Genomic DNA, 22603 nt, shown 5'->3' with positions numbered 1-22603 from the left:
AAACGAAAACTAAAAGTTTTGTTTTGAATGGGCCATGTATTTTTAGGAAGTTTTTTTTTTTTCTTTCATTTTCTCGAAAAACATTAATGACTCATCCTGCACTTAGGGGAATGCAGGGTACTAATTTTCCATCCAATGAGACTTTTAAATTCCAGCAGACTTGATGGAGAATATTGGATGAGGTTTGATCAGTCTGGTGCTGTCGACCAATCAGAGTTGATAAGTTGTCGCTCACTAGATGATGTTTTAACAGAAATAAGTATACAGCATTTTATTTGCCCGTGCGAAATTGGAAGAACGTCACACTTGAGATGAACGTGTTCCAGTTGCTGAAAAACTGTTTTTCAGATGGGATTTGTGAATTGTGCTAGTCACTACAAAATGCAAGCTTCTGCAATGTGTGAGATGCACATAACAGCTGTGCGTGTGCAATAGAGAATCCTTCCTATATTCCTTACCAAGCACTGATATAGAAAACTTTGATGTTTTCCACATGCAGCTACGTCTGGTTTTACAGCTAGTCTGCTAAATCGACTGTAACTTGCCTTATTCTTAATCAGTATTCATAAATGTTTTTGTCTGTTTTTTGTTTAGGAAATTATTAATAGACTAATTTGAATTTCCATCTGCTCAGTAGATGCCCATCACCAGCATTAGCTGCCTTAGTGCCAAAACTTTACCCCAGATCTTATCATTTAACCAGATCAGTAGCAAATTAACTTTTTCCATTACCACTCACCAAAGCCTGAAACAACATTCCACATCACATCAGGACTGTAACATCACCAGGGCTGTTTAAAACCACTCAGAACTACCTGAGTGGTTGTGTGCCTGGCTGACAGTTACTGCTGTGACCACTGAAGTGGCCCCCACAGCCTCCTCCAACCACTGCCTTCTTCTGCTGTAAGAATGTGCAATTGCATTATTTTTGAAGATGTGTTGTGTTCGTCTATGTTTCTGTAAAGCAGTACAAAATCAGACCCAGTTGCTTTTAATCCTTTCCTGCATTAAATAAATAAATAAATAGTTCTTAATTCTGAAGCTCTTACCATTTTTTCTGTCGGAAACTTGGTAATTTCAGCTTCTAGGCTCCAAAGAAAAGCACCATTTAATAGGTCGCTCAGCTGGCTGGTCATTAGGACATTTATTTTTATATTGAACATAATTGTTTTCTCAGTGATGTATGCTGATTCTTTCAAGTGAAATGATCACATTCCCCTTTTTAGAAAAGGAAAAAAGGACCTTAATTGATTTCAAACCTGAATTTTCCGCTTGTATTCAATTAGTTTCACCTTCCGTTTCTGTGCGGCTATTGAAAACATGCTGGTCTGCCTTGGATAAAACTGTAGTAACACTTTTTTTCTTTCAATGATATTGACCAATCATTATATAGGCTAATATTTTGTTTTTACAATGAAAATAAATTAGAAAATTTTAATTTAGCTTGTAGTGCCCATGTGCATAATCTTGAAAGAAAGAGCTTGGCATCCAAAAGAAGCAAGTTTCCCTTTTCTCCCAACAAAGCAAGCAAATACAAAAACATTAAATGCAAGAATCTTTTTGCCTTGTGTTCTTTTCAAGTTCACATTGTAGCATGGGTACAAAGCAGTTAAGGAACTTCACATCACATGCATTTAAATACAATTTTATTTTATGTGTTCAGATTAACTTACTAAAATGAGTGTAAATTGCTCCTAATTTATCTTCAAAGTGTAGATTTCACTGTGCTGTTACCTAATGGTGACATATCTAACCTAATTTCTGTCTGTTTTTTGTCATTATTTGTTTGTAGATCAGAGATCAACAACACACATTGTCTGTAGACACATTTTTTCCCCTTTGCCTAAGAATTGTTAAGAGGTAGGGTTTTGTTCAGAAGAGGGATAATTTGGTGTTGATAGTGTAGTAAAGGTAAAATTACAGTGTCTTAAACACAATGAGTAGATCATTCACTGGTACTCCTGGAGGACAGATTAGCTAAGGCTGAGATGACGGCATTTGCAGTGCTCAGAAGGATGTCCAAAATCACACTTAAGCTTGGAAGGTAAATTCCTTTTTAGTTTATTGGTATATAAAAAATAGAAAACTAATAACGTACACAGACGTGCAATATCATTACTTGTGCAATACTGTAAACTCATTCTATATATTTTTAAACAGACGTCTATATAGATTTTTATATAGACTTTTTTTTATATAGCCTAGTTTTTGTTCTGTACAGTTTTTTTCTTATCTAATGCTGTTTTTTTTTACAGCTTTTATCACAAATAAACGATTATCTTATCTTTATTGTTGCTTTTATTAACTGTAGAGCATTGTAAATCCATTTTTGTATATAAACAACTGTTGATTGTTGAACACAAGCGATTTTAAGCGTCTTTGTCGTCATTTTGAACAATTTTGCGTTTCTGTTAGATCTTTCTGTGGCTGTTTTAGTGTAAGACAGTAAAAGAAAAATGTTAACAGCCAATTCATAAACCTCATTTGCTCATCTTATTAGTTTGGGTGAAATCCAATCATCAGTTCACGAATGCTGTTGCCCTAAATAATAAACTCTATCCCTTGAGTCAGAAAAGGGATTATGGTAGCTATTTAAATATTTAACATTTTATTAATTAAAAAGCTTGAAATTCATAGGAGAGAATAAATCGGTGCTAGAAACAGTTACGCCCCTGAATATAATCTCTTAATAGTTTTTATTGCGCCTTTATATTGATTAAATTATATTTTTGTCTAGAATGGTTGGTTTACGTTTACTGTATCTGTTGGAAAATTAGGGGGAGTGTGAGGTGGGGAAACTACATCCGGTTCCGACGGAAACACGCGGACCCGGAAATGCTCCTGTTTCCGCGGGTCTTTTGGGACAACAACACAGGTCCGTGCAGCAGTGTACAGAAATGGCGGGTAAGGTGCTAGTTATTTCAGTGTCTTAAATCATGACTTTAGTCCATGTTTGCTCACAGGTGGACATCGGTTCTACTTTAATCATACCGGAAAGCAAACTGGTTTTCCGCAGAACACAACGTTAAGCTAGCTAATTTGTTACATTGCAAAGAAGATAAAGGCCTGTGTGCTAACGCTTGCAACATGCTATCAAACTGTCATGGTATTGCGTTTGTGCATGTTTATGTGACTCGTAGGTTTCAAGTTAGATGTTCTTAGTTAATGCGCCAATCGATGCGAACTTAGCGTTAGTTCATTTCATGTTGATACTGCTAACAGCTCACATGCTCTGTATTCACTTATGAGAAACAGTGTGCCTGAGTGTAGCTGATTTTTTTTTTACCATAATAGGATTGTATACTATGAAATGACCACAGATGATTACAGTGCAGCTTAAACTTTCATAACTCAAGAGGACAGAGACGATGGAACCGCGTGTTGGGGTTAAATTGTATAGAGACTTTTTTCGTTTTCTTAGGCAAGCTTCTAATGACTATAGATGTAGTGAAAATGTGACGATGTAAACGAGGGGGTGATAATCATCTTTCCTAAACACAGTTGCTATTAAACTGTGTTGATTATGACACACGTTTACAAGAGGCATTTATGGTTAGACTGCCACCAAGTGAAGTCTAATTTCTGTAGTTAGATGAATTCTGATTTATGATAGGCAGCAGGATTTAAATCAAGTAGTTCTGCGCAAATTACCTTGATGCTGTCATTTCTTGTAAATTTACTTGTATGTATGTAATATGAAATGTCAGATGACAATTTTCCTAAACCCACTGCAACTTGTTTATGATACTGTTTACTTCTGAGTTCATTATTATATATGACCAAGTAAAGCACCAAGTTACCTTCACATTTCACTTATGAAGACAAAAACCAAGGTTTATTAAAAAGGTTTGCAGACTAATCATCACTGCTTATTTCTCACGGCAAAAAGTTAAAGTAAAAACTGGTTTCACAGATGCAATGAAAAAATTGTCCAACAATACATTTTGAGCTTTCTGGGTCTCTACAGAAGTAAATGCCATGGAGAAGAAACTGGCTGAGTACAAGTGTGATACCAATGAAGCAATCTGCTTGAAGCTGGGTATTTGCCTTTATCTTGAATTAAAATTGATAGACTATTTTGATTAAATTTATGTAATGATATGCATATCCTTGTATTGTCTCCCAATTTCTCAAGTAATCTTTCTTCTTCTGCTCTCAGTTCGTTTTCCCGAGGACGTTGATGATGATAGCACCACATTCCACCCAGAGTACAGTCACCAAATATTTGGAGACGAGTAAGTATTTATATGTAGAACGATACAGAAATTCTTTTGAGTTTTTGTCATGTAGAAGAAAGGTTCACTTCCTTCTGTGACATCTTTGTCAGCGAGTCAAAGGAGCCATCTGGCCAAAAGATCATAAGAGAACCTTTTGGGACAGAATCTTGATACACAATCTGAAACACAACTCAACTCACAGAATCAGTCAAACTAATTTGATCACACGATTAGTTGTGTTTATGCTAGTCTGGGTGCAAAGCCTGTTGTTTTGTTGATTTAAAATCACATTCCAGTACTGGGTTTTATGTGTTGTCCTTTGTCCTTTCCAGGTTCATGTCAGTTTGGCATATTTGTGGCTTTTCTAGCTCTATAGTATGTGCACTTCACCTAAAGCCTTTTCAGTCTGTGACTGACACACGTCCATTACACATCATTACATCTCAGTATTATGTGTTAAAGTGTAGAAGAAGAATGAAGGGTTGAAGATAGTAAGCCACTGTTATATCTCTGATTTGGCAAGGGGGTAGTAATAGGCGAAGCCTGTCTTGTGTGCTTTCAGGAATTGAGTTGGCTTAGCTGAATTTGCCACTGTAACTAACAGTGCTGTCGTCACTGTGCTGATCCATCATAATAATGATGCAGGGCTACGCTTCTTCAATTTCCTAATAGAAAGAGCAGACACAGATCAACAAGGACTTTTTTTTTCTCCACCAAGGTGTAAGTGTCTGAGTAAGTGTAAATACACGGGCATTGTCAGCCAGGTCGAACTAGGCAAAAGCTGCCAGTCAGTCTGAGGAATGACACAATGACAGATGAGGCCTTTTATTCAGAATTCACTTAATCTTTGGCTGAAAGCTAAACCCAGGGAAACTTCACAGACAGGAAAGCTACTTGCAAACTCCTCACTGGCATGTTAAAGCAACAACCATCTTAACAAAGCTGTTTGTTAGGATGCTGATTTATGGTCACACATAACATGCTGACTTTTTTTGTTTTTTTTGTTTGTCTTTTTGTTTTTCTTACATGTACTGTGTAGTTGCAAGTACTTAGTATATAGTCTGTACTTCCTCACTGCTTCTTCTTCCAAAGTGCTGATTTATAGTTTAGCATAAGAAGTGTAATTATATCAACATAAAATAAACCTTAAGAGATGTTGACAGAAGGCAAGGCAAGTTTATTTGTATAGCACATTTTGTGTACAAGACAATTCAAACTGCTTTAAATAAAACATTAAAAGCATTACAGTGGGGTGCAGGAAGCCATAAATAGTACATTAAAAACAAACTTTAAAAATAAATTAAAGCAGTCATCTTCGAACCAGAAGGTCGATGGATCGATTCCAGGCTTTCCCTGGCTTTTCTCTTGCCTTGGGCAACACACTTAACCCCACTTTGCCTCCTGATGTGCCTATCGGGGTATGAGAGTGTGTGTGAATGGGAAAATGTGACAGGTAGTGTAAAGCGCTTTGAGTGGTCAAGCTGACTGGAAAAGCGCGATATAAGTACAAGTCCATTTACTATTTTAATAGAACTGTTAAAATTCAGGTCAGAGTCCATAGATTTCTGGCTTGGTTGTTAGTTTTGAACATAGCTGTTTGAAACTGGGTGCTGACTTTTAATCTTGTTTCTTTGGCTTCAAAAACTATTATTTCAGTTTTGTCTTACCTGAAGGAAGTTCTGATGCATCCAATTTTTAATTTGATCGATGTAGTTGATCAGTTTGGATTGGATTGTAATCTCCTGGTGAGATGGTTATGGAGATTTGTGTGTTATCAGCATAGTTACGCTAATATATTTTGTTGTTCATAATTTGAGTGAGTGGCCGCATGTAGATGTTGAACAGCAGCGGCCCCAGGATGGAGCCCTGAGGAACTCCACTGGTTATTTTAGTTTGCTCAGATTTATAGTTACCTATAGACATAAAGTATTCCCTGTCTTTTAAATTGGACTGAAACCAATTAATTGCAGTGTAAGAAAGTCCTACCCAGTTTTTCAGCCAGTTTAGTATAATGTTATGGTCCACTGTGTCAATCGCAGCTCTGAGAACCAGTAGAACCAGGACTGAAATGTTTCTGCTATTTGTGCTAAAGTGGATGTTATTAAAGACCTTACAAGAGCAGTCTCCGTGCTGTGGTGAGGTTACATCTTCAATTTATATATTAACTGCAACTATATATGATTAATTACAACATTTCATTTAACTTTTAGGAAAAAAACCAGGAGACATTTTTATTTATTTATTCATTTTTTTATTTACTTGTCCAGCATTGTAGCAGCAGAAAGATGGTCTGGCTGCTGTGTTTGCCAAGGGGAGCTTTATGGGTATAAGGCTCCTCTTGATAATCTGATTCATTTATTTATTTATTTACTTTGAATTATGGAATCTGTAATCTTGCTGGACCTGACCGGAGGGGACAGAAAAAGAAGGACAGTGAAAAGACGCAAAAGAAAAGAAGTAATAGGAGACAAAGACACAACAGATAGAAGGCAACGACCCTCCAATCCAAACTATCACCAGACAACCAGCTGCTACACCTGTACAAAGCACAACAGAATTTCCTACAGCTTTTACAGAAAAACAAAGCTGACAATCAAGAGTTTCAATCATCAAGGGAAGCATGTATCGCAGCAACAACCAAAGTACGAGATACACACTCACCAAAAAAGCTATTAGTGTATAAACCCACTGGACAACTCAGCGACTGTCAGCATGCAGAGTATGAGGAATGAGATGTGATCAGAAATGAGTGTGATCGTGCAAAAACGACCACGCCTCTACGGAGGCCAGAGGCAGACTAGGGCAGCCCAGAGACCCAGGTGATCAGCAGCAATCCCTGAGGACGAACCCCAGCCACCCCACCACGAAGACCACCCCTACCAAAAGGCAGCAGAGGAAAGCCCCAGCCAGAGCCCCCTGCGGTCAAGGGGCACAGGCCCCGAATAGGGCCAAGATTGGCAACCACCGACCAGGCCAGGCACCAGGCATCTAGGGCGGCCAGAGCGAAGGGCACAGGGCCCCAAGGAGGCATATTTGTTGAAATACTTGTTTTAACTCGATCTGGTACTTTTCATTCACTTTTATGCTCTTTATTTTTATACAGATTGTCCATTTTAATTTCCTCTGTGTTATTCCTTGGATATTAAGCAGCTGTCAAAATCAAGCTTTAAGATTGACTTGTATTTTTACAATATAATATTTTGTAAAAAATCTATGTCTAATTCTTGCTCAAAGCCTGTCTTGACAGGAAACGTGAAGTGGGATTTTGCAGTGTCAGACCTTGTGCAGCCAAATATGTGAACATAAGAACTTTTGTTTTTCATATTGTAGTGGCCTCACAAAATGTTAAGAGTTGCATTTTTACTGTAATGTGATGTACAAAGGAGGCATTGAACCTGAGCAACTCTGTTATTAGCAGAGACACCTGTGTCTGTGTGTGGACTTACAGTAACACGTCGTTATGCTCTAGATTGCACTTCCAAATTAGTTAAAACTAGGATTGGCTATTTTTACGCTTGCTGCAATCAGCTGAAAGGGAACTCTGTAATTGGGGCATTAATTATTTCAGCAAGCGCTAATTGCTGGTAAACCATAATCACTCAGTTGCATAATAATGAATGTTTAGTCATAAAGTGTTTTTGATATGATGGTGAAAGTAAAAAATAGAACAATAAAATAAGTGATCTGTTCAAGCTTTTTTTCTCTGTCCAGGTGCATATTTAACTATTTAAGTACAATAGTAATTATTAGACGTTTGCTGTTGTCTCTCTGACATGAGTTTTACCTCATCTGTGAACTAGACGAAGGAGGGATTTTTTTTATTCTATGTTTACATCACACTGTCAGAGTTATAAACTTGGATTTTTTAAATTAGATTCTTTTTTGTCATTTCTTACTTGCAGTGAGGTTGCTTTTGGATACAAAGGTCTTCAGATCCAGCTCTTCTACACCGCTGGAAACCTGAGCACCCTCTTCAAAGTGAAATATTCCTCAAAAGTGACTGAGACGTTTGATTGTGTGGAGGTGAGGTCTAAATTTCTTTTTTTAAAGTTCTTCCAAGACTCTTAAAGTCTGAGCAAGAACACTGTTTTTATTTATCATAGTCAGCTCTTTTCTTCATTTATTGTGATGACTCAGTTTATTGGTCTTTATCAGACCTTACAGGATCAAATTAAGGTATGTGTTTAATTGGATTTCAGTGTAGTTGCACAATTTATTTTTATTTTATTTTAATGTTATTTGTCATGGGCCATGTACAGTAAAAACATTAAACTAAGACCACACTGAGAAAAGATGCACTGAACCAGATTATAGTTTTCTAGCCAATTTCCATCTGCAGTCCCAGTGGCTGGCAGCCATGACCATAAAGTGTGTATGAACTCAGTTCTTCAACTTATTTGGTTATAGATTTTTCATCAGTTGATTGGAAGCAGGTTGTATTTTTCTTATTTAATTTAAATACATTTTGCCATCAAGTCTGCTGACTAAACCAAAACTAAAGAGGTGATTGTTAGACTTTCCATGTTAACATTGACAGAAACTTGCACTGACTCTCTGATGTTATGTGGTGATGACAGCCTCGTGTTCGATGTTACAGGTCCGGTCAGCATGTAGTCTAAATGGGCTTTTGTGAATTATCGACTACTTTTATATACTGAAAAGTGAATGAGAGGGAAATTTGAAGTTGAACCAGGAATTTAAACTTCAAAAGAAATGTTTCCATATATTTATAGCAGAAATTAAAAATAAACAATAAAACATGCCAGCAGTGCTGTTATTTCTTTTTTTAGCATTGCATTTTAATAAATAAAATTAATGGTAATAGATGCAGTAAATCACATATTAATTCAAATGAAAATACTTAGAGAGGGCTGCGAGAGATATGACAAATATTCAGAGCGTCTTTTGTTTTTCTTTTTAATTAATCTCAATGCTGATCAGCATACATAATCGTATTATATACTATGTATATGCATTTGTATTGATATTTTTAGCACAACAAGTATAAATATTGAAAATTAGAGAAAAAATATGTTTAAAAAATGTAAAAGATATTTTGGGGTGTTTTCAGTCTAACGTCATTTGGTGGTGAGAAGTAAAGGTGAAAAATCATAACACTATAGAAGACCTTATTTTTCTATAATTGATCACATTTATTACATCCTATCAATGGATGACTTGATAGTTTGTGTTAATGTTCTTCTGAAGCTACGGCTGCTTCGTGTACCTTTTCTATCCACTGCCAGTCAGTTATTTTTTACATAACATCTTGTGTATGGACAGAAGCAGACAGTAAAGTGGAATGGTTGTTCTACTTTGTCTTTCTTTGAGACCGTACAAAGGGAAACTGGCACCTTTTAACGTATGTTAGTGCAACATGCAAAAAAAAAAAAAAAAAATTAAAATTTGCTCCTGCTGGGTCCACATAATTTAACCTTGGGACATCTGTCCTATTTTAAGGCACGTTCACACTGCTGCTGTTTGGTCCGCTTTCACAGATAGTATGATCGTTTGGCAGTGTAAACACCAACTGCACTCTGATGCGAGCCACAGAAGCGGACTCTGGTCCTTGCAAATGGACTGTCCAGTAGACCAAAAAGAAAGGGACATAAAAGAAAAAGAATAAGGAGGAAGTGATGCAGAGTATTTTTTGGATAGGAGGTAAAATAAATCTCACAGCATATGTTCAGAAAACGCTATATGTTCTGCACACCACAGTAAAGTTAGGAACCCCAAGACCAAGGCAGGTCCTGCACCGGTCCAATTTTACCAATCCGCACTCGCCTGGGGAAAAAAAAAAGTAAATATGCCTGAATTAGCCAATGGTTACTTTCCATTTGTTGTCCCTGGCAGATCAAGGAAATATAAAAGCAGGGAACAACAAAAATGACAGAATCAAAGACAAAAATCATCCACACAATCCAGCATACGAGGGGTGGCAATGGCTTAGGTGGTAGAGCGGGTCGTCCAATAACCTAAGGGATGGCAGTCGATTTCCAATCATCTGTCGTCGTGTCCATTGGCAAGACACTTAACACTCCTTGTCTCCAGTGTCAGTATTGCTGGTGTATGAATGTGGATGAATGTTTGGTTATGATCGCTGTAGGCGCGGACTGGCTGCCACGTTTCCGTCAGTCTGCCCCGTAGCAGCTGTGGCTACACAAGTTATTATAAGTAAAAGAATAGTCATTGGTGGTTACAGGTCTGATTCCTCTTTAAGTTTTGTTTTAAACATTTTGAATGTGGCACAGTCTGTAATATCAGCTGGGATGCTGTTCCAAATTTCAGTTCCTTTAACTGAGAGCACCTGCTGACTGAATGCTATAAGGTGCTACACAGTCGCCTCTAATAAAGGCTGTAGTTACTTTACCACTGAACTTGATAAATTCATTCAAGGATGGTGGAGGTATTCGTTCACATATTTAATGTGGTAGTGTTTTGTCATCGTTTTCATTCACAATAAAAAAAAAGAAAAGGACACACAGTAATTATATTTGAAGGTTTATTTTAAGCAGAACTTGCTTTTAACATTTTTATTTAACTTGCATAATATTGCACTAAACACTAGACTAAATCCCTGTAATCTGTTATTTTCCCTCTTGAGGGCTTTTTTTCCATTTGATTGGGAGATTGTTCCATAAACAAGATATTATCCACCATCCCTGGTTTCAGCTGTGTTCTCCGTTCCCGCATCAAATAACCAGTAGCGGAAAAATGTCTTATTTGGCTGCACTGGATGGCGAGAACATTCCTCGCATTAAGCACAAGGTTTGGAAATACTCCTGCAATGCTTCGCATGAAAGGTGCGAGGCCCCCCGACGTTCAGGCGTGCCTTCACCAGATAACTAAAACACTTGTCATATCCACAAAAATAAAAATAGAAAAGGGGAAAGAAAAAAAATCCTATTGTCATCCACGACACTTTCGCACTAAATAAACATTCACCCGTACCTGTGAAATTTAATATGTAATTTTTACCCACGCCACAGCGTTTTTTTGTGGCTACTCAGTCCGTTGCAAGACTCCATCGTCTGGCTCCTGTTTACTGTTTACTTGTGGTGAATGAAAGATTTCCTGATTCGGTCCTGGCCAGTCAAGGAAACCAGTTTTCTTCCTCCTGCTTTTTCATTATTGATCAGTGGTAGTTTTGGGGAGTATCATCCCTTAGCGATCAGTTGTTTTAACTATGTGACGTTGCCCAGGTGATTTGGTCCACTTTAGTTAAGTGCAGTTTGAAGACAAACCAAAACAAAAGGAAAGTGTGAAATTTTCGGAAATCCCTGTCCAACCGAGTCCCCCAGACTGTCCTGGTGTGAATGCCCCCTTAAATGTGCACTTAAATTTAATCAGGAATTTGTATTTTATACATGTGGATGTGCTCAATTTATAGATTAAAGTAACAAAATGAAACCCGATCACACCCAACTTGATTTTTTTTATACCGTAAGCAGTGCCAGAACACTTAGTGGAGAATGTGGTTTGGACTCGATATATAAACTGAAATGGGATGGCAACGTTCGCCCCAGCTCAGGCTTTAGCATTGACCCCTGAGCGTTGGTTCACCTTGTTGAGGGTTTGAGTGCAGCTGGCGTAGAGGCAGAGAGCGAGGGGAGTCGCAGAGTTCAGGCTGCATCTGAAGAGTGTTTGTCTCTGAGTGCGTGTGGACGGTCGGGTGTGGTGCAGCTGGCGGGAAGGCGAGGGGAGGCAGAGATGGAGTTGATGCAGCTGCCACATTGATACAAGACTCGGATCAAAACTCACCTTGTCCCCTTGAAATCAGCCAAAAACATCTTTCTGTTGGACACCTCCCTGAAAACTGATTCAGCACCAGATCTTTTCTTGTGGCCTAGAAAAAATGGGAAATTTGAAATAGTTGTTTAAAGTTATTATATTTGATTCGCAATCCTTGTGAATTTAAAAGTTCTCATTTTAGAATTTAAACTGTAGTTATAAGCAGTGGATTTAGTTCAGATATTGAATGAAGATTGGTCCTCGGAGAGGATTAAAGAGAGGGATTAATACCAATACAACATATTAGGTAGTTTGTAGTCCCTTTGTACTTATTGTTAGAAATCAAAGACATTAACAAACTGCTCTGAAGGAACATTGTTAAGTTATATTCATGCCAAACTAAGGCATCTATTCTGGAAGGCTGTGCAATTTAGTGTCTAGTATGTAGGAGAGTGCCCGGGACAAAGCGACTTGTTTGTCCATGGCCTTTTGAGTGTGGTCCTTGTTCCCCCAGAAATGTGGCTGAACAATTACAATGGTTAAGAGGCATTCAGCTGCAGGTGCATTACTTCCAGTTAGATATTAGCTGATGTCTGAAAGGGGGGAATTAGCAGTATGTTGTATTAGCCTTTTGTAGTGCATTTTGCTCAGACCTTCTTCATTTCCCAGTTTTCAATGCTGAGCAGCAAGGGTCTCTGTGCAGCGATAATGCCCATCACACATGTAAATGGTGTGAAAGGGCTGCTTAGCAAAGTGTTCTCATGTCAATCCTTGTGGAAATGGATACAATGCAAACATTACAGCTGAACTAACCACACGTTGCACTGAGTAAAAAGTCCAAAGGTAGGGCCCCTTTGTCTCTGAGGCTCTTTGAAAAGGCAGGGGCCAATTCATTTGATTAGGTTCACTTGGCAGGATTAGAGGAGAGGCCTCTTTTATGGATGCCCAAAGGTTTGTTAAGTTGAGATCAATTCATAAGATTTTATTTCCCAGTGAGAAGCAGAAATGCGTTTATTGTGGCAACTTCATCACATATTCATGGTTTAACATGAGTAGTAAATGCACTGATTTAAGTGGCCTCGTCAACGGGGGGGGAGGGGAGGGGGGGGGGGGGTGCCTTGGTCTCCGCTCAGCTGACAGTTTTAATTGCCTAATGGTTTTCTTTTCATTATTTGTGTGCTTATTCATTTCATTTTGCACTCTTGTCTCCTTCAAGGAAGAAACGGAATATATCTAAAAATCTACAAACATTTCCTTTACTGTTCAGATCTGTTTGTTGAATTACTAAATCAGGTTTCATTGTGTTATCCAGCCTGATGATATTGACGGAAAGATCAGGGAAATAGTTCCTGCTGGTTTCACCAACAACACCGACGACTTCATCTCGCAACTGGAGAAGGAAGCCAATTTCAAGCCCTTCGGCACTCTTCTTCACTCCTACACGGTTCACAATGAGGAGGCAGGAGAGCTCACCTACCAGATTCACAAGGTGCAAGCATCCTGTACCGCTACACCACAACAAATCATGAAACCTTTTTGCTTTTTAAGATTATCTTCACTTTATCGTTGCTGTTCTTCCTGCTGCGTTCGCCCCAGGCTGACATCACCTGCCCGGGATTCCAAGAGTACCACGAGCGCCTGCAGACCTTCCTCATGTGGTTCATCGAGACAGCCAGCTTCATCGACACAGATGACGATCGTTGGGACTTCTTTCTTGTGTGAGTGCCCTCCTTAATTGACACCAACCCCCCCAGCTTTACCCTAAAGCCTTTATTGTGTCATTGAAAAACAAAGCCCCCCTTTGAGGCGCTTGTGACCAATTACCAGGCCAGTTTGATTATATTTCCCCCCATAGGAGAATTGTTGATCAGGCAAGAGCTTCCTTTGTGCCAAAAGCCCTTTTCAGATTTTTCAGGGGCAAGAGCTGAATTGAATACTGTTGTCTTTTGAAACACTGAACAATGTCTTAACAGTAAAAAGAGCCTCTGCCTGTGTTTTCTTTACCCTGGCACCTATTAATGGCGACAATGGGGAAAATGGACTGAAGTGATTTTGAGGAGCTCAAACCCTCCTCCAACCCCTTCTCTTCCTCTAAGTTGCAGTACTCCAATTAAGTGCATAATGTATTCAGGTTGTAGCAGGTGTACCAATCGGGCTCTGGCTGCTCTAACATGCTGATGTGGTGAGGGGGGTGGGGGGGTAGAGGGTGTGCATGAGAACAGAGGGGCGAAAATGGACACTGTATGGGAGTGTGCCTGTAATTGACCTGTTTGCCTTTGTGTTTTATCTGCAGATTTGAAAAGTACAATAAAGATGGGGAGACTCTCTACGCAACTGTTGGCTACATGACAGTTTATAATTACTACGTATACCCAGACAAAACCCGACCACGTGTAAGGTAATTGCTGGGGCAGCACGTGCCTTCCCATTCTTTTGTATCAAAAAGGAGTGGAAAATTATACATTTCTTTATCCTCTTCCCAAAGAGCCCAAATTACTGGCTTATATAGCTAACCATTCATCCAGATTTTGTTTCAGTACCGAACCAGGGTGATTTGTATCTGAAAACAACTTTATGGATAAGCTTTTGATGTGATTTGATTTGCTGCATTGATGGATCAGTATAACAGTCTATTATGTCCTGCTTTCAATCAAGGAGTTTCTATTCCTACTGGGGAAAAAAACAACTTAGATGCCACAGAAATGTTTTTGTCACAAATTTTGAACAAGCCAGACTTCTCATTTGCATGTATATCTGACCTTTGAACAGCCAAATGCTGATCCTGCCTCCGTTCCAAGGAGAGGGTCATGGAGCTCAGCTTCTGGAGGCAGTGCACAGATTTTATTGCAGTCTGCCTAAAGTGCAAGACATTACAGGTGAGCCTATATATTTATGTGTGTGTAATATATTTTTTTTGTATTTTATTCCTAGAAGTTTTTTTTTCTTTTTTCTTTTTTCTTTTTTTTTTTTTTTTTACCATGGTACAGACTGTGTTGAAAAATATGGGATAAACATTTAATCTAAGATTGGAGAATCACCCACGAACAGTTTAAATGATTTTTCTCTGCAGCTGATGGGCTCAGGCGGTAAGTTAATTTGCAGGGCTGTCTTTTATACTGGTATGTCTTTGATTGAAACTTGTTGGATCGAAATGGATGCCTTGCATGGAGATAGAAGGAGAATACTAAAGAGGCTTCCCAGCTTTTTCCTTTGACAGTCAAAAGCTTTTTAAGAACAACTTTTTAAGATCAAGCTGCGCAACAGCAGAACCTCCCCAGTTTGTACAGCCTTGCATTATTCATTATTCCCGTGTTACAGCTAGATTTTTATTCATTTTTGTTGATATAACAAAAATTCCTTCCACTCCTACAATACAATATAAGTACGAGTAACATGCATTGCACCACACCATGTACATTAGTAGCTTAAGACCTGGTAAAATCTCAGAGTTTGGGTTTAATTTGCTTTGGCAGAATATGTCTGGCATGTCGCTTCCAGATTTCCGTCTGGCCTTGCTTTGGCCAGTCAGCCTAAACCATTTTCAGTATTAGTTGGATTTAATGCAATAAAACTTTGCAGAAGGCCGTTGCTGCTCTGGCCTTTGTCACATATTTTGTTGCTCTAAGACTGTCTAACTCTAAAAGTCTATTCAGCTGCATCCAGAGGTATTTGTGGCTATAATCATGAAAAAACCCTAAATAAATAGAGTTGTACTTTTATCCATTTGTATGGTGATGACTATGCCTGTTAGAATTATTACATAATCTTCTAATTGTGATTATTTAAATGATTTAAATATTTAAATTTCCCTCTGGGATAAATAAAGTAATTTTATTCCATTTAATTTAAATTGAAATCAATTAACTTGCACACCAATTGTAAAATTTTACACGTATAAAACACCCAGGTTAAACTAATATAGTCAAAATATGACCCTATATCCTGTATCTATTTTTCTTTTTGATGTAATAAAACTAACTTTTTTTTTTTTTTTGCCACTTCTAATATTGAACTGGATGATTTCAGCATCTCTACAGTAACATTTTATAATTGTTCGCCAAGCAGGCACGACAGCATCAGTATGGTAACATCTTTTTTTATACTAAGTTGCAGTCAAAGATACTAATATTTTAAAATTAGTAAAAAAGTAAAATAAAAACAAATTGTAGTGCCACAAAATGAACAAACTAATACAAAAACATAATTCATCCCTCAGCAAAATGGCATGATTGTAGCAGTTTTAACAATCCCAGACTGGTGTGTTTATGAACCAGTTGTAAAAACCTGGACTTTGATATTGTCAACTCCTTTTAACTATATTATGTCTGTTGGCAGCTGAAGACCCCTCTGAGAACTATGTGAAGCTGAGAGATTTTGTGCTGGTGAAGCTTTGCCAAGGCCTGTCGTCCTTCGCTGCAGACAAGCTGCACCTCGGCTTCTCAGCTGACATGATCCAAGAGGCACAAGACAAGCTGAAAATTAACAAGGTGCTGTATAAAAGCCTCCAGTTGTCACAGCAAAAGCTTTTTATTTCTAAAACTGTTTTCAATATAAATGAAGTGTCAGCAATGTGGGGGAAAAGGTCCATCACATTTCATTTAAACCAACAGAACTCATGACCAGCAGTTCAGAAATCTCAAATATTGATTTTCCAGTCAGGATAAAACTGGATAAAGCAGCAAATTGTTTAAGAAATGGCTTCTTGTGCTTGTTGATCGATGCCATCAAGTTTGTTAATCAACAGTTTCAGCAGTTTGTCTTTTCAGCTGCATGCTCACATTTTTAGATGAATCCAGATCCAATTCCAACTATGTTCTCAAAAGGATGTAATGTTTCCTTCTGGGTGCCTTTTTTTTATTCTACACTCTGAACTAAGTTCATGTTACGTCATTTTGACGAAAGATCAAATGGACCTTTGAAATTTCATCATCAGGTTTTTCTTTTTCTTTTTTACTTATTTCTTGATATAAATGTTTTATGTTTTCACAAAATGTTCAATAATTGTTTTATTTAAAAGCTAAAGTCTGCTTCATTGTCATAAAAACTATTGGATTTGAGTCCTGATGGGTTTTTAGTGTTTCATATTGGAATCTGCGCTTGATCTAGGGGTGCATTCACACCTTTAAGTCCGCTAGAATCAGTACCAGGACTGGAGGGTTGCAACATTCAGCTGGTCTTAAGGCCCATTTATGCTGGATGCAAAAGACGGATACTCGGACCAACAGTTTCGTCCGTCTCCTGCGTCTGTTACGCATGTAATTTGGTCTGTTTTCATGAAGCTTAGCTATCCGTTGCTTTACACAGTGAAGGAAGCAGTAATACCGGAAATTGCGGTGGCAGTGTTGAGCAGAATAGCTGACATGTGACCAGCGAAAGAAACAAACCAGAGAAGAAGAAGAGGACCAGGAAGGGGGGAAAAAAGCAGAAGAATGAAGACAAGGACAACTGTAGAAATTGTGCAAGCTTTTGAATAAAGACTACATAAGTGTTTGAGGCGTGTTGAGCGGTTGGAAACACCTTTATAGCGATGCATTACCGCTGCCAGTGTCTGAAACTGACGTCGGCTTGCACTGCCTGCTAGTGGAGGAGCTGACTCAACAACCATGATAACGCAGAAGCTGCATGGAAGTATGAGGACGGCCACATATGACGCTTGAAACGGACTTTGCTATTTGCGTACGTAAGGTAGCATGAATGGGGCTTCAGTTTGCTTTCACACTGCTCTCACCTGAATAAACTCTACTTTCTGAATAACATGTTCCTCTCCTTGCCAGAAGCGGCTCTGCTTCAGGAACTGATGAATAAAAAAACATGTAGTTAGTTGTAGTTACTACTCAGTTATCGTTGCCATACGTTTGTCTTTTACTTACTTAGTTATTACATTTTGTCCAGCAGCTGTGAGCTTTTTCCTGTTTACAGCACTGATGCAGCACAACATGGGCAGTGTCACCAAGTCCGCTTGTTGGCCTTGTTTTCGTAAGTGTAAAGCAACGCGGAACAGGAAACGTGAACACAGCAGTCCTTTTTTTCAGGAACTAGTGTCCCCAGCCCCGTTTCCATGGTTACCAATTGCATCTGAACAAGCATGCCCCTACCCACACACACACATACACAACTTCACTTGACAGAGAGACAGTGGCAATGCCCGCAAATAACTAAGTACATATGTAAATACAATATATGATTAAGAGTAGGAGAAAGAGGCTCAACATGCAGCATAGATGTAATTTTTTAACAGCTGTTATATTACTTTTTATTTCTTTTTTTATAATCTGCTGTAGTTATCAACAAAGTAACTGAGTTACTTTTTGAATAAAGTAACTAGTAACTGTAGCTAGTTACTTTTTTTCAGTAACTGGCACAACACTGTTTACCCATAATGCTCTTTGCGTTGTAGGTCCACATCCAATATTTGGTTCATTTGAAGCAAACCGAGACCTTTGCTTTTAGGCAGAGTTTATTTCTTTGCTCTGCATCAGTTTGTACATTCACACACCCCCAAACAAGCTGGACTTTCCAAGCAAACAAACTAGGATTAGAATCAGAAGGGCTGGTGTGAATGCACCGTAAAAGCCTTAAAATTTAAAGACTTTCCATGTATTTCTTCCTGTAGCTATTGTGCTGGGATGTGTGAAAGCTTCCCAATGTAGCATGAATGAAAAATCCTGTAAATTATTATGTGTTTTCTTTCCACAGAAACATGCAAGGCGAGTGTATGAAATCTTGCGTCTAAGAGCAACAGACATGAGTGATGAAGAAAAAGCAAGAGAGTACCGATTAGAAGTGAAGAGGAGGCTCTTTGGACCGTACAGAGTGAGAGTTATAATCTTTATGGTTTTATGTCTGTGTGCAGAGAATTTAAAAATAATCTCTTTCAGAACAACATTTCCTCATGTATTCAAATAAATGTGAATGTCAGATTGTCTCTGCTGTCAAACATGAATTCAGTGTGCAGTCTTCCACCTCTTAACATAACATTACAGCTATTTGATGGGGGAAGACATATGGTACATGTACCACATACATTTGATTGGGTTACAGCCTCGTACTGTCACTATTTATTATGTTACCTTTTAAAACAGCTGAAAAATTGATCTTTAGTTCTGGGAAAATTGATAGATTACCAGTGTTGTATTGTTACAGCCACAATAGGGCGCTCCAGGCGTCTGTGGTTTCGCTGCTGCCGGGGGCTGCTGCTTTTTTCCATTCAGGCACATGTCATTAGTCAGGATTTGCATTTCTTTGGGAGAAATCATTTCACGAACATGTGTTTAAAGCACTTTGTCACTATTCAGAATTCAGTGCTTTTTTTTTTTTTTCTTAGAAAAAATGGTGTGCTTTTATCTCATGGTTTTGTTGTTTTTATCGTGTGCTCTGGATGGATTTCATCCAGTTCTGGTAAGCAGCCTCAGAGTCCCTGTGTTGGACTCAGTGGGAAACACTGAGTATATCTGTGCACCAGAATAACTCCCTTGCATCCTGTTTGCTTGTGACATTTACTGTTAGAGCTGCTCACTGAAAATTTGCATGCCATCCATTAGAGGATTTGCTGTCAGCAGAGTGACCACATGTCCCAGGAAAAAGGCTGAATCTGACATGGAAAAGACCAATGTGGTAAAGTGGGAAGGAAGAAATCCTTGAGAGAGTGGCAGCGAAGGATCTGGTGGCCAGATGCAGTCATCTCCCCCCCCCCTCCTTCCCTCAGGAGAGTTAGCATGTTGTTAGTTGAATGTTGAGGCCACTGCTCTGCGTATGTGGGGGGGATTGTACATTTCTGCTCTTACCCCAATTCCCCATTGGCCATGTCTGCATACAAGTGCTCGCAGATTTTCACACACAACATATACTAGATCTGCGCTTTTCAGTCCACATCCTGAACATTGTAGATATCAACGTCAACACATGAAGTTTTAAGATATTCTTAATTAACGGTACCATCAAAGTGCAGGTATTACAGGTTATTAATTCAGGTGGTAATAGTTCTGTTACCTGATACAGCTCCTCATATGCTTTACAAGCCTTTTAAAAGTAACAGGATTTTATTCACATCAGAATGTTAGTCTGTAACACAGACTGGTTTAAAGTGAATAAACGGGGCTGCTTGGTGTCACCAGAGGGCAGTAACATGGATTACATGTCTAGTTGTTGTTGTGCTAACCGGAAACTGGGGCGTTTTCTTTGACAGGGAAAAAAGTGATTACAAATTCTTTGTGGACTTCCACGAGAGTTAAATTTTGAGGGTTCATGCTCAGGAATTGAAATATTAGAAATGTTACATCTGGGAGGATTCTGGTCTGTTTTTTCACCAACTACGATCGGAAACCACTTCTGAGTCGCAGCATTTCAATCTTTGCCTAATCAGCTGAAATTCATAATGTTGTTTTCATGGATACTACGACCAGTTTGAACACTTTTCCTTTATTGCCTTTATGCATTTCCTTTAATTTCTTCCTTCTTTCTCTTCCTTTCTTTCCTTCATTTCCCTTCTTTAATGAAAGCCAGTGATAAAAGGATTTTATCTTTGTTGCATAAAAAAAATGAACAGGTTTGCTTAAAAGATTAATAAACCAGCTACATGTTTTATTGATTTTTCTCAAACTCGACATTTCAAATACTTGAATGAAGTGTCTTTAAAAAAAATGTATATAATGTCCCTCAAAAAAGGCCTGAAGAAACCTCAAATTTCGAAAGTCTAAATTACAAATGTTTCGTGAGTGTTGTGAATGAAGTGATTTGATGTTTCACCCTTTTCGTTACACACCAGCAAAATCTGGTGTAAATTTTAAAATGAGCAATTTTATTATCTACAGTTTATCTTTTTAGACTAAAATGCAGAGATCAAACTTGAGTTTGTCTATGCACACCAGTTTTTATAGCTAGCATTAAGAGTGACATTTCTGTCCTGACATGAAGTGGGTCACACTTGCTTCAAGATAATGACAGACTTAAACTTCAGATCGACAACTTATTTGAAAAAAAAAATTTTTTTGCAAAAAAAGACAGAATTTTTCTCTAAACATAAAACTGTTTTTTATCCATTTGATCAGTGATCAGACTGTCTAAAGAGATCCAGCATGGTATACCATGAGGCTTTTTATTATGTTTCATTTATTGTAGGTTATTGAGAAACTGGTGGTTATCTTTCTGATGTTCCCTGTATCTTAGTACCCATCTAAAATACATTAAGCAAATATCAGCTCAAATGCAAAATCCAGGAAATATTGTTCTCATCAAAAGTTCAACGAACACAGTGCATGCGTAAATCTCAGCCTTCACACTTCACTAAAACACCATATCAGATAGTTTAGATTAAATCTCAATGATTAAATCTTTCACCACATATCTGCAGCAATTTTACTCTTTTGATCATAAAATGATCAAACTCCTCATTGTGTGCGTTTGCTGTTCATTCTTTACAGAAAAACCAAAGGGAGCTGGCAAAGATGAGGAAATGTCTTCGACCGGAGGAACTGGTGTCCCACATGGGTCAGATGGACACTCAGACACAGCACGAGGAGCTGGAGAAAAGTTATCAGGTTGCTGTGGAAGACTACAGGAAAATCATTGAGAGGCTAGCATCACAGGCCTGATCTGACTGAAAGATACCGCTGGCCTGGAGCCCGCCCACTCAACATACAGGTGCTCTACCCAGTCTACCCACATTTCTACAGACTTGTTGCTGCAGCCAAGAAGATGCTGAAGAAAGATATAGATTCGTAACAGCTGGTGATGGGCCTTTCTGTCTCCCAGCTGAACTCAGTGTTAGAGGATGTGAATAGTTCAGCTGGAGGGTGTGACTTCCTGTTTGTCCCATGTGTTTTATCACACTGTGTGAGATGAAATTAGGTATAGTATTTCACAAGTCATTCACGGGTCTTCAGTCCTTCAGGAAAAAAAACCCTGCTTCTTCTCCATCATAGGCATTTTTTTAAGATCTTTTGTCAACAGTTTGGTGTGCTCTCAAACACGTCATACTGAAATAAAATAGTGGTTTTGTATATTGTTCAAATGGATTGATTCTTATTAAGAAAAACAATAAAACTGAGAAACTGTGTTTTTGTCTGTTAGGTTTTTATTTATTAAAGAGGCACTACAGAACTTCAGCAGATTTTCTCAGTGATGCGCCACCTGTCGACGGCTAATACGGCATCCATCTAACATCCTACCTGTACTGCGAACTCTCTCCAGCCAGTAAAAGACTCTTGACTCCTGTCTTATCTTTTGCTCTCTTTCTTCAATCATGTCTTCTTGCGTTTCTTGGCTGAATCATCCACGGTGCACTTTCAAAATGGCAAGTCCATTTATGTGTTTGTTAGCATGTGACGCTGTGTGTAAAGCAAAACTCTGCTGCAACGCCCCGTTGAGTGACATCTGTGGAGGATGCAGTTCTGAAACTACAGGTGAGGGTTCTGAATGAAGGTTACCCAGATGTTTCACAGACAAGTAAATTAGTAAAAGGTGATAATAAAAGATGAAGGCCCTGTTTGCTGTTTTTTTCCCCTCGTTTATAGTATTTATTTATTATAATAGAATATGATTCAAGGACTTTGGCTGCTAATAAAACTGGGCCCAGTATGGATGCTTGTGGCATTCCTTGTTAGAAAATTACAGTGGAAAACATCAGTTCTAACTTAGATTTAAGAGACTTAAAGACA

General features: G+C 38.4%; 1 protein-coding gene across 1 annotated transcript; it reads left to right on the top strand.

Moving 5' to 3' along the window:
- The first annotated feature begins 2820 nt into the window (after positions 1 to 2820).
- hat1 (histone acetyltransferase 1) lies at positions 2821 to 22001 on the top strand. Its single transcript, XM_042002213.1, has 11 exons — positions 2821 to 2904; positions 3968 to 4039; positions 4160 to 4235; positions 8120 to 8240; positions 13261 to 13437; positions 13545 to 13666; positions 14242 to 14346; positions 14718 to 14824; positions 16284 to 16435; positions 18645 to 18761; positions 21368 to 22001. The coding sequence occupies exons 1-11, from the start codon at positions 2898 to 2900 to the stop codon at positions 21536 to 21538; spliced, it is 1227 nt and encodes a 408-aa protein (XP_041858147.1). The 5' UTR covers positions 2821 to 2897; the 3' UTR covers positions 21539 to 22001.
- The last annotated feature ends 602 nt before the right edge of the window (positions 22002 to 22603 follow it).

Source organism: Melanotaenia boesemani, chromosome 12 (assembly GCF_017639745.1).
Source record: "Melanotaenia boesemani isolate fMelBoe1 chromosome 12, fMelBoe1.pri, whole genome shotgun sequence".
Taxonomy (NCBI): domain Eukaryota; kingdom Metazoa; phylum Chordata; class Actinopteri; order Atheriniformes; family Melanotaeniidae; genus Melanotaenia; species Melanotaenia boesemani.
This window is presented reverse-complemented; position numbering and strand designations above follow the sequence as displayed.